General features: G+C 41.8%; 1 protein-coding gene across 19 annotated transcripts in view; it reads right to left on the reverse strand.

Annotated features, from left to right (window-relative positions):
* Positions 1–11,594, reverse strand: part of Adam22 (a disintegrin and metallopeptidase domain 22) — a 295,966-nt gene extending 284,372 nt beyond the window's left edge. For 14 of the 19 annotated variants that reach the window (XR_376691.4, XM_006503542.4, XM_006503534.4 and 11 more), the window contains exons 1-2: positions 11,158–11,594; positions 10,483–10,643 (exon numbers count right to left, since the gene is read on the reverse strand). Coding sequence is in view for 18 of the 19 variants with exons in the window: in XM_006503542.4 (XP_006503605.1) it covers positions 10,483–10,643; positions 11,158–11,236 (240 nt within the window). In the remaining variant the exon portion in view is untranslated. The remainder of the gene's footprint in view (positions 1–10,482; positions 10,644–11,157) is intronic. The other 5 variants (NM_001310439.1, NM_001098225.2, NM_001310440.1 and 2 more) reach the window with 1 other exon arrangement.
* Between the last annotated feature and the right edge of the window lie 572 nt (positions 11,595–12,166).

Raw genomic sequence — 12,166 nt, forward strand, 5'->3', positions numbered from 1 at the left:
TAGACAGTACTCTGCTTGGAGCAGCAGGAATACTTGTGGGAAAGGAAGGAAAGAGAGCGCACATTAGACACTACCTGACTAAAAATTTGAATATCTACTGGAAAGAATTTATAACTACAGCAAATGTCTCAAAACTCTATTAGTCAATAACATAATGGTCTTAGATTTTTTTCTTCATATCTTTGAGACAGAAAATTGAGAGAAAAAAAAAACCTAAAAATGTTTCCTGAATACCTTGACAGGCACAGTGCTGAGCAGCAGACAATAGTAAGTATGAATTACCAAGTCTGAGATCCAAGACTACAGTCTATCTCATGGAAACAACTCCACACAGATATCAGTGTCTGGACACACATACACCCACACACTCACACACACACAGCCCACACAAAAGCACACACAATTGTATGCTACGCCCGAGGCAAGTCTGACTCGGAGTAGCCTGTAAAATGCCTCCTCATTCCTTTATGCTGAATATGCATCCTGCAGCAATAAGGCACATCGTCACTCTCCTGCTGCAACGGATCCCTGTCCTGGTGCAAGACTTTCAAAGTGTCAGGCTCAGCCAGGATGGAGTAGTGACTGACTGAGCACAGGAAGCTGGGAGCCACGGGGTCAGAGGAACAAGAGCCAGGGCAATGATGTGAGGAAGGAGGCCTTCTGCACAGAGTGTGTGATACATACACAATGAAGAAAATGAACGAGAGCCAACAGAAGTGGAATCCAAGAAAAAGAGGAAGGGAGTCACATGAAATACTACCACACAGTAAGTGGAAAAACGAAGAGCTTGTTGACCTGTCACACATTTCCAAACCACAAAAGTAAGCTGTGTCCAGCACGCGTACCAACGCTGGTGCAAGCCACCCTCCAGAGGACTGCGTTTGTTTCCGTTGCTAAGGGAAACAGAGGTACTTGACAGAAAGAAGAGGAAAGCTAAGGTACTCTAAAGGCTGCAGAGAAGCATTTCCTAGGTTCACAAGAAAATAAGGAACAAAACGGTGGCCAAGCTCGCAGACAGGTTACAAAGAAAGAGAGGGAACGCATTATTAACCAAGGAACAGTCCATAGAACAAGAACAAGGAGTTGGAGCAGAAACACAGACAGAGTCCTCCCCAGGCATGGATCAACACTCCTGTGCTGGGTGCTTGCTACATGACTGCCTCCACTCACCACCGCAACAGAACACAATACAACAAAGCTGAGTGCCGTTGTCCTGTGCTTCTCTATGCACTGAAGCTAAAAATAAAATATTTTCCAACCCATACTGCAAGCTTTACGATTTTATCACTGGAACACTTAAACTCATTAATCGACACCCTCAGCTGTGTTTCGTATTAAATTGCTCAAGCTATAAATTAATAGAGCTTCTCCTTCTTAACTGTGAGAGAACGTTGCCTGTGCTGCATCACCCAGACCTGGGACTAACCCGTGCAATTCTTAGGTCAGAAATTCAATTACATGAGAATTCTCTCTATTTCAACAGTATCCCTGCTTTTGCCAGTTTTTTCCTGGTGGCTCCTTGACGCTCTCGGCAATGATTAAAAGTCTCACTTCCAGTGGCCTACCCAATCAGAAATGGGCCCAGGTTTCTGCTATCTTCTGCCCAATCCATAGCTGTCCAACTTAAAGGCATTTTTATGACACACAAGCTAGAGAGAAAACAGTGAGCCATTTACAGTTTAGCCAGAAACAGGATCAAAATAAGTAGATGTTGGTTTTGGTCCAGAATCCAAACTTTTATCATCTCTGCTAGTGTTTAAGTCTCTACCAACATCCATAAAAACTCTTCTTAAGAAACGGTGACTGAGGTATCCAGCATAATGGCGACTTTGAAAATGAACTGTTTAAAATGCTCACCACCCTTATTCAACACTTCCTAACGTTTTCTGCAACATGTTTCAAAGTACAGACTATAGCTAAGCTTCAGGAAACCAAAATTTCCTTGAAATTAACTCAGCAATTATGGCAAACAATTAAGAAAAATTGCTCAACTCAATAATTCAAACCAAAGATTGTTTTCCTTTTAAACTCGAGTTTATACAGACTTATTCACTGAACATTCGCTTAACAAGCATCACATGCCATTCAAAATGAACTAGTACTCATTTCATACAATTTAGGTATGATATTTAGAGAATCAAAATTTTAAAACTCCTGCCTGACTTTAGGAAATCAATGTTTAGCTAGGTGACATCTCCTGACATAGGTGCAGTGCTCCAGACTCCTTAAGCCCAGGCTGCTTAAGCCCTCTCCCACAAGCCCAAGGGACTTTAAAAAGACAAACCAAGAAATAAGAGAGAAAGGAGAAGTAGAAGGAATAAAAACAAAGAGAAAAGAAGACAGAAAGACATGGGAAAGGAATGAGGGAGACAGTGTTCTCCTGGCTGAAGCACAAATGTAGACCTCTCTGGACAACAGATGCACCCTCAGGCGAAAAACCCACTCCTGTTATGACCTTAGAATCAAAATTAAGGTCAGTCACTAAAACCCTGAATGGTGAAGGCTAAAACTCTGACTCATCCTGTCTAAGCTGAGCCAGGATGCTGGGCCAATCTAGCACAATGGGCCCAGCCTCTTCCCAGGAGCCTCATCTTCTCCCCACTCTTACCTCCTGCTCACACTTAGATGGTCCCAGGTCACTCTTTTAGGCAGCTGTCTTCCTTCCTATGCCTCCAGACTATCCTGTGCTAATAAAGACAGACTATGCATAGCCTTGGCTGTCACTTGTACCTGCTGATGATACACAATTGTGTTTCAAGACAGAACCCTAGCAGGACACTCTAAATGCATCAAAAGCACACGAGGGGGTTCAAGGAAATCTGGGGAACCAGTTTCTATGAAGGAGCGACTCTTCTCAAGCATCTTGCTGTTTAATCCACAGAAAGAGACATGGCATAGAGAAAAGCATGAGTGATTACCAGAAACATCAAACTGTCTACCAGCAAGGTACTCTTGTCAGTGGAGGATACTAGCATACCTAAAGAACAAATGACCAAGGGGAAAAAAGGGACAGAATCCAACACCTTGTGATAAAGCTATACACACCAGACAGTGCCACACAGAGAAATGATCCAATTAGACCGTGAGCCCCGCCTTCGCCTGCCATAGGTAGAATGTTATAAAACTACTCGTGCAAAGAGAGCTCTTTGGGGCTAACTCCAAAAACCCATCATCCACTTCTTCTCCTCAGCGATCTAGTGATCTTTCCTCACAACAGAAATCAAGCAACAAAGGCAGCTCTGCTAAAACATATAATGCCCTGGTACAACATTCATTTCTAAAATGGAGAAGATATACATTCATTTAACCTGCTCAAACACATGACTCTGAAACCCTCTGACACACAAACAACCAACAGATCCTGGGGAAAAAAGGAATAATTAAATTCTAAACCCCTCTTTCCAATCAGAACTGCTGGCATTTCAGCATCACGAAGCAGAATCTTTCATTTTATTTTCAAAATCCCGTTATATGTAATAGCTTCTCTTGGAGAAAAGAAGATAGGTTTTTACCATAAAAGGACCTAAAATCAGGGGTAAAGGGAGTGGAAGGCTAAAGTCAGTTTTGATGTTAAGTAGTTTTTAAATACATGTAATTTTTATTTACATGTAAAATAATTACAAGTTATCCAGAGAAGAAGTGTCAGGAGTTTCTGACGAAATCATGCTGGTATATTCTAACACAGATAGATAGAAATCCAGGATAAATTAGTAGCAAAAACTTTGTTAAAGGCTATTTTGTTGATTTTAACATTTCCTTTCAGAATTATTTTCCCATTTCTATCCCTTTGTTAAGCTACATGAGCATGGGACAGCTAACTCACTCACCTACAAAGTGGGTAGAATAGTATCTACCTCGTCCTTAAACAGAATGAATACAAACCACACATCACAGTGCTTATGGTACTTGGAACGCATTTGGAAAAATGAATTCCTGTATTTTCAACTCTTGCTTCCAAAGTTTTTTTTTTCTTTCTAGTACTCTTATTACCAAAATAAACACATCCAGTAAGATGTTCACAGAACTTAGCATTTTGGTTATTATTAATCTGTCTTACCTGAATGATTTGACATATGGAACCCTTAAGCTACTGGAACTATAGGGAAATAAAGATACACTGTACCTTTTCCTTTGATGGGGGACTATATGAATATAGACCTCTGTGTAGCATGTAATGTTTCTGTCAAAAAAACCCTTCTGGCTACAAAAGCATATATAATTTTGATATTGACTGCTGAAATCTAAAATTTGAACTTACAATGAAAACATAATCATCAATATAATATCAATAGACACCTCTTTTGAGACCTGCTCTTGGAAGTCAAATGTCTACCACATATTCCATTAGTTATTAAGATAGTAAAACTGAAGACCCCCTACTGTACTCAGCAAGCCTCTTCACAGTACTGTAACTTCAAATACAAACACAGGTATTTTTGAAGCACTAAAAGTGTAACTCCAATCGGGGAGATAAAAGAAACCTTTGGATTCTGATGCCAAAGACATCTACATGTCTTGAATCCTGTCTAACCCAAGAATTCAGCAAGTGAAATGGAGATGAAGTTTTTGAGTTCAAATCCCCTGTTGGCTTCATTAAAGATGGCAAGTTATGACCTACCACTGGACTTCTGTGAACATGATGTACACCAAACACTAAGAAGTTAATTTGACATAAAAGCCACCACAAAATTACCACATATTAAACATGCTAATACATAGCATACATAACACTGCCGTCTTCTTTTCTCAGTTTCCTTCCCTTCCTGCTTCCCACCATTAATCTCACTTTTCTCCACCACTACCACCCCCCCAACCTCCATCCCACCCCTGTCCCACCCGGATGAGCATCTTCTTTCCACATGGGGTTAGTCCTCAAGACTTCCTGATAAAGGTGGTCCAGGCTTAGCCTCACTGAGCTGTGAAATGATACCTCTGTTGCAGATTCCTTTCTCAGTGAGTCAGGAGAAAAAAAGCAGGTCTCTCTCTAAAATGGGCTCTAGGACAATAAAAAGAACACGTGGCATGTTTTGTAGTGTGAGAAAGCAAGTAAAACTAACAACATTCTTTATAAACTCATAAGCTCCTGCTTGTTCTCCATGTAGCTGTGAAGAAATGATCAAACAGTGATTCCTCTGTGCACAATAAAATAATTGTGTGGAATTACATACGTAACTATATGTATATGTGTCTGTACACACACACACACACACACACACATACACACAGTATACACATACAGATTGGGCTATCAAAGATAAGAAAGAGTGATACCTGAATTAGGTCTCTTCTGTCGACTAGAATTCTATCACTACATTTATATCTTGAATGAAAATTCGAGGGAAAGTCTACAAGATGTCTCAGTGGATATTGATGCTTGCAGTCAGGCCTGGTAACCTGACTTTAATTCCAAGAACTTACATGGTAAAAGGAGAGACACGACTCCTGGAGGATGTTGTCTTCTGACCTTCACATGTACAAACATACACACGCACACACACACACATACACACTAGATAGATAGATAGATAGATAGATAGATAGATAGATAGATAGATGATAGATAGATAGATGTAAAATTAAAAGAAGGTTGTTTTAAAAATATTTAAGGGATTAACGGATATTTTAATTTTTATTTTTACTTTATTGAATTGGTAGGTAGACAAAAATGCACTGTGAAATATTTCTTTCCCCCTCCATATGGCAAAAATGTATTAATATTGAGCTACTTAGATTAACAAATGTACTTTTAGGAAAAAAAAAAAGATGTTTGTGCTAACCTGGCAAACTACCATGAAAGCTATAAATCCTAGGAGCCCTTCACCACTGGGGGAGCTGTACTGCAGATAACTGAGTGCCAGCCTAACTTGGTGCCCTCAGAGGGAAGAGCTTGATGTTAAGGACAGCTCACATATTCCATGCCATATATATAAATATTCGCCAAAATAAAAACAAAAAAGCCAGAGCACACCTCTGCTGCCATCTTGCCTTAAGTGTGCTTTCTGACCCACTCACTAATGGTGAGTAATAAGACAGTGGTGAGTTATAGATCCATGTCCTTGTCCCCACTTGACGACTCCTTACACAGCTGTAATACTTTGCAGAGGACAGGATGGGAGAAAGTAGATCTTGTATTTGCAAACAATACTTCTGATAGAAGAAATTATGTCGTTTGTAGAAGTATAAAATCACTGGGTGTTTTTAAAATACATAACAGAATTTAAAGGTAACCATGTAACAAAATAAACTATCAGATGACCCACTTCTAGTGTCATGGTAACTATATGCTGCTTAGCTGGCAAAAAAAGCAACCATTAATAAGCATATCTAAGATAGCAATAATAGGGTTATCAATGGTAAACGATCAGTAAGGCTCAGTAGATGACACCTTATACAAATTCATAAAAAATATATGTTTTACCTTACAATCTACAAACAGGCAATTCTTTTAGCAAAAAAAAAAAAAAAACTGTCAAGAAAGAAGGAAAAAAAACCTCAATATTTTAAATATTCAAGGGCTATCTTCTGAGCTTAGCACTACTTCATATTTGACAACCCTGAAGACAGCAAGGTTACTCACAATCAACTACAACTATTTTGTATTTTGACTATAATCTCTAGCATTTTATGACATAATGAGCATCTACACAGGGTAATCATCCCATTCGCAATAAGAATTAGTAAGCACTGGAATAACTCACTATGCAATAAGCAAAAAGAAAAAAAAATCTCACAATATGGACTTGTATCAGTGAAATCACCTTTTCACACTAAACTATCACCATTCAAGCAGAACCATAATGAAATTTCTTCTAAAATAAAAGCTTCATATTGCCATCTATGGATGAAAACTGAAACAAGCTCATATTAATAATATAAAAGAAATTGATACTCAACTAGTCTCTTGAGCTTGAGGAATGGAACCATCTAAGACTAGAGTGGTGACCACCTTCCCTTGGTCAGTTGCTCGAGCCTATCAGGTAAGCGGTAATTTCTGAGCTAATTTGAATGGCCTATAAGGTCTCTTCCTTCCAAGGCCATTCCATGCTATGTAAAAAATGAGTAATCTGTAACTTCAGGGAATGTGTTAAATTCAGGTAATGAGGGCATCATTTTGCATTCAAATGATGTCATAAAATGCCTAAACAGTCCTGGAGCTGCCAAGGGAGTGACTATGACTTAAAAGACTCTTAGAGAGTCACTGCATACCCAGCGTTGACCTAGGTGCTTTGTAAATGCCACTCATCTGGTGTTCTCAGCATGTTTGGGAGCTCGGCACTTACAAAGCTTAATGATACGAACTGGAATTGATCAGTGAATAAAAGTGAATAATAAGCCTGCTCACTCTTGAGAATTACAATTATTCTTCTGTAACACTAGGATGATACCATAGGATCATGAACTTAGCCAGTTAATCCTCCTTGCCAAAAGGCTTACATAGCCTGCAGAGCCAAGTCCCAACTCCTCAGAACATCAGAACTTGCTGCAGCATCCAGGAACGACATGCTTCTCACACTGGTCCCCCAAACCTCATCTGCAGTTAGCAGAGGCTATGCCTGGCTTCCATCTGACTCTGAACATGCTGCCCCTCTCTGCTAGCTATGCCCACCCCTGTCTGTAATGTGACCAATCAGACAGCACCTCCTGGGAGAGCCCAGGGGCTCCTTGTGGGTTAAGCTCTGGGCGCTGGGCTTCCACTGTTTCCACAGCCCCTGTAGTCACCTCAAGACTAAAGGGCAAAGGGCAATTGTGTAAGCACTCATTCATTTTCCCAGCTCTCTGTAAACCCCTTAAAGGCTACAACTGTGCCTTTTATTTCTAAATCCCTATGGCCTTGATTTTCTTAAAATGCTAACTAGCGAGAGCTCAAAGTAAATAAATTCCTCTTAATGAGTCAATAAATGAGTTGCTTGCACACAGACACACACATGTGTACCTTATGAGGTAACAAAAGAACCATCCAGACATTATTTCTATAATACAAAGAAAAATGCTAAAGATATCCATGAGTACCTACAGTGCCAAAAGTTCTTTTTACCAAAATAATAATGATAATAATAACAGTAACAAGAGCTATATAAAATCCACACATTTTCAGATTAAATTATAGATCTCTGGAAACCAGGAATGCCTAACAGACAAGAAAAACCCTTAGTTTCCTCACTGTAGGAAACACTGGTCTTTGAGATTCCATCAGTTCTCTGTGGTGTCCTGCTGCAATTTAAGGATCCATGTAAAGTACATTGACTCCCTGGGTGATGGAGATATCAAAATGTGCTGAGTGTGCCTTTAGATACCGAGGATAATTTGCCATAATTATAAATAGCATTACTTCCACTTCTGACTGGGACAAGTCATCTCTACATGTTTAACCTAAGTTCTACCAGACAACAGTCTCATTCACCTCAGCTGCAAAGTTTACTTGTGAAGGGCCTATCGTATCTTATGCCCCATATGGAGAGGCCCATCTGAGTTAAAACATCTCAGAAGTGGTGGTCTAGAAACATTGAGAGAGAGAAATAACACTCTTTTTCTCAAAAGTAGTGGCCTTCTACCATCACAAAGTGGGCAGGCGGGCTTTGAGGTCATGGACAGCAGGCGGCAGAGACAGAGGTCCCGAGTCTGTTCCTTCACACCCCTCTCTCTGCATCTCTGCTCCTCTCCATCCTTCCTTCCCTTCCCACAAAGACTCTGGGACTTGCTCTAACACACTGTCTACATCAGCAAATTCCTGACCATGGAAAACTCTATACAGAATAAAAGATGTCATGTCTCAATAAGTAAATTACAATGAAAATTAAAAATAAGAACCAATTAAAAGGCAAATTAAAATAAAAACAAAAGCATAGGTAGAAGAAATCATACACTAAAAGAGACTTAAATAAACTAAGTATGCCCTCTATTTTAGCTCTGGCACAAAATGAATGTGTGTGTGTGTGTGTGTGTGTGTGTGTGTGTGTGTGTGTGTAAAACAAACATATAATTATATTTTTGAGATAAATGTTTCTGAAAGAATGGTTCTTTTATAGTATCAAAGAATTAACCTTATTTTTAATGTGGCAATTCAGAGTTACATTTTTAATATAACCCTTACCTTTCAGAGTTTTGTTACTGAAAATGTTAATAAATAAAGCATCAGTTGCTTGCTTCAAAGTAATACAGAAAGGAGCAGGCAAGTAGAAGTTAGAGAAAAGCAAGATGGACTGTAAGTTCCCCGTCACTGAAGCTAGGATTCACTATATTCCTCTGTTTAGTTTGTGTGTGTTTGTGTCTAGATTTTTGTTTGTTTGTTTGTTTTTAATAAGAGGCTACAAACAAGCATCAGAATACTCCCACACAGGAATAATTATTAACTAACTGAAAAATAAGACAGGTTCCCTTCTGCAGGTTTTCCATGGAAACAAGCCAAAATTTAACAAGAGAAACAAGAAGCTGCCAAGCATTAATTCAGATAATAACATCTTTCATTAAGGGCTGGACATGTTAGGTTCTCTACTACATTAATCTAACATCCATGGATACTACAAGTTACCCTGAATTTCTACCTACGTCAACAAAATTTTAATGGAGCCAAATATTCGAGTGCAAATATAGACTTAAATAATTTTCACTCTTTACATATGTCAAACACGTGAATAACTGAGTACATTATCACATCACAGTTAAGTTAGTGTTGAATGTATTTATGGTATGAAACTGCCCAGCTTATCTTTACTTAAGTAAAGTTTTCAATTATCAACTACATGAACTTCAGATGCACTTGTAGATGAGCGACTTGTCAGGTTGATCTATACAAACATAAAAACATTTACAGTCCCAAAAATATTTGCTAGAGTTAGCAGTACTCATTCGTATCTATAGATGTTTGGTATTGATTAAAATGCAAGTACTGAAATAAATTAGCTTTCAGAGCAATATAAGTGCTCACTAAAATGATCGCACCCAAGGAGGACCCGTTTTCGGGCCTTAGGTTAGGACTGAATGGGCATGTCTCTGGTGTTCACAAATCTGAGTGACCAGGGGATTTTGAGATGTTGTTTATTTTAGTTTGGTTTCTTAGAGCAGCCTAGTTTTCTTCTCCTCTCTTCTTTCTACAATAATCATCCTGGTTTATAATGTTTTCTCTCAGAGTTAAAACAACAAAGATGGTGATGCATATCCTGCCTAAATAGACTCCTCCTACCCCGTGCAGTTTTCACTTGACTAAGGAGATAGGGTCTGTGCCTCTTGTCCCTAGCTCAGGTTACAGGGCTACTAGGAGCATCCAATGCCACCCCTACCCCCTAGCACGTCTGCAAAACATTGGCCTACCCTTCTTTTGGTTCCTTTTTTCCTCCTTTTTGCACTTACACCAAGAGTATCATGCAGGAATCAAATTAGGACTGTGCTCTTTTCACCCGGTACACCGCATTTCCAGGGCAACCCTAAGCAAACGCGGGGTCCCTGGGCAGTGTGGAGGACCATCTCCCGAACCCCGCCACTCACCTGCGGTCCGCCAGGGTCGCCCCGCACCCGCGTGTCGAGCTGGTTGTGCTGAGTTTCATCCTCGCCGCCCAAGCGATAGATGAGGCGCAGTGGTATGATGCTCTGGCGCTCCAGGAAGCGGTTTTCTTTCCCCCTCTCCAGTCCTTTCAGTGAGGCGACTCCTTGCAGGCAGGCAGGCAGGCAGGCAGGAAGGAGGGAAGGAGGGAAGGAGGGAAGGAGGGAAGGAGGGAAGGAGGGAGTAGAGAGAAACAGCAAAAAATAATGACCCTGACCCACAGTCCTCCATCCTGCACTCCTCATCACCTTATTCCCCGCCTCCTCCCTCCTGGACCTAACTGGGAAGGACGCAGAGACACCAGCTGGAAAGCCCTGGAACCAGCTCTTTCGAGAGCATCTCTGGGCCCAGAAACAGGGCACCCCTTTCCCGTTTTCCTGAAGGAGACTCTTCTTTTGCAGGAGGAAAGAGAAAAAAAAAAAAAAAAAAAGCATTTGACCCCAGATTGCTGATGCATCCTCGGGTCCCCCACACATGTGTGCTTACACCCCTTCCTCGCCGACCTTCAAAAAATAAAAATAAAAAATAAACGACGGCGCACTGTGGAAATGCGGGTGCGGCTTTTAGAGGGTCCTCCAGGCTCCAAAGAGTCCTGGAAACCCCGGCAAATGCGAACTTACCTGCCCGACCGCAGCGCGCCAGGGGGCAGGTCCCCAAGACGCAGAGCAGCCAGAAGGACGCGGCCGCCGCTGCCTGCATGGTGGCGGCGCTCAGCTGCTCTTGCCCGGGCCTGGGGCTCGGCCTCCCAACCGCCCCTTCCCAGCTCGAGCCGCTACCGCAGCCTCCGTGGCCTCAGTGCTGCATTGTGCCTGGCGAGCGCTTCGGTGGCGGGGGCAGCGAGCGAGCGCCGCTTCGGGCGCCAGCCTGTAGCTAAGTGGCTTCTAGCGCCTCCCACCTCATCCCCAGGCGGAGGCCCGGGCTGGTGGCCAGCACAGCGGGGGGAAAGAGCCGGGTGCGCAGGGCCCTGGTGGTGCACTTGCCCCACGCGCCGCACCCGGCCGCGCGCACCAGAGTAGCTGGGAAATGTAGTTCCCTCCCCGCACAGCTAGCTGGTCTCTAAGGCGACGCTACCATAGCCACCCAAAACCCAAGAAGTAGACTGCACACCAAAGGAGGAGAGGTGATGGAGGTCACCTGCACAGTGGCCGCACCCCGAATTCGCCCCCAAGTTCTGCGAAGAGCCACAGGGTTGCTCACGAGCTACTACTATTTCTTGTGTTTCCAAGAGACCATGCCTTGAGTGCAGGACAAGTCAATTTTGCCACAGATCTGGACTGAGGGCCTACTGTGTGCTGGGCGTGAGTCACACATTGTGAGGTGCAATTAAGAAAAGCCTTTTTGGTAAGAATTTTCCCAAGGCGGTTTTCAATGCTTTTATTCCTATGAAGTATTTTGCTGACAGGTGTGTCTGTGCACCTGCCATGTGTATGCAGTGTCTATGGTTGGAGGCCCAAAGAGAATGTTGGGTCCCTAGGACTGGGGTTACAGAAGGTTTTGTGGGTTCTGGGAATCCAACTCATTTTCTCTGGAGGAACACTTAGTGTTTTAAACCTCTGAGACATCTCTGTCCATTCTCCACGCCTTTTTTTGAATTGACATTTGATTTCATTTTAATTTTGATACCTAAGG

This window comes from Mus musculus, chromosome 5 (assembly GCF_000001635.26).
Source record: "Mus musculus strain C57BL/6J chromosome 5, GRCm38.p6 C57BL/6J".
Classification (NCBI taxonomy): domain Eukaryota; kingdom Metazoa; phylum Chordata; class Mammalia; order Rodentia; family Muridae; genus Mus; species Mus musculus.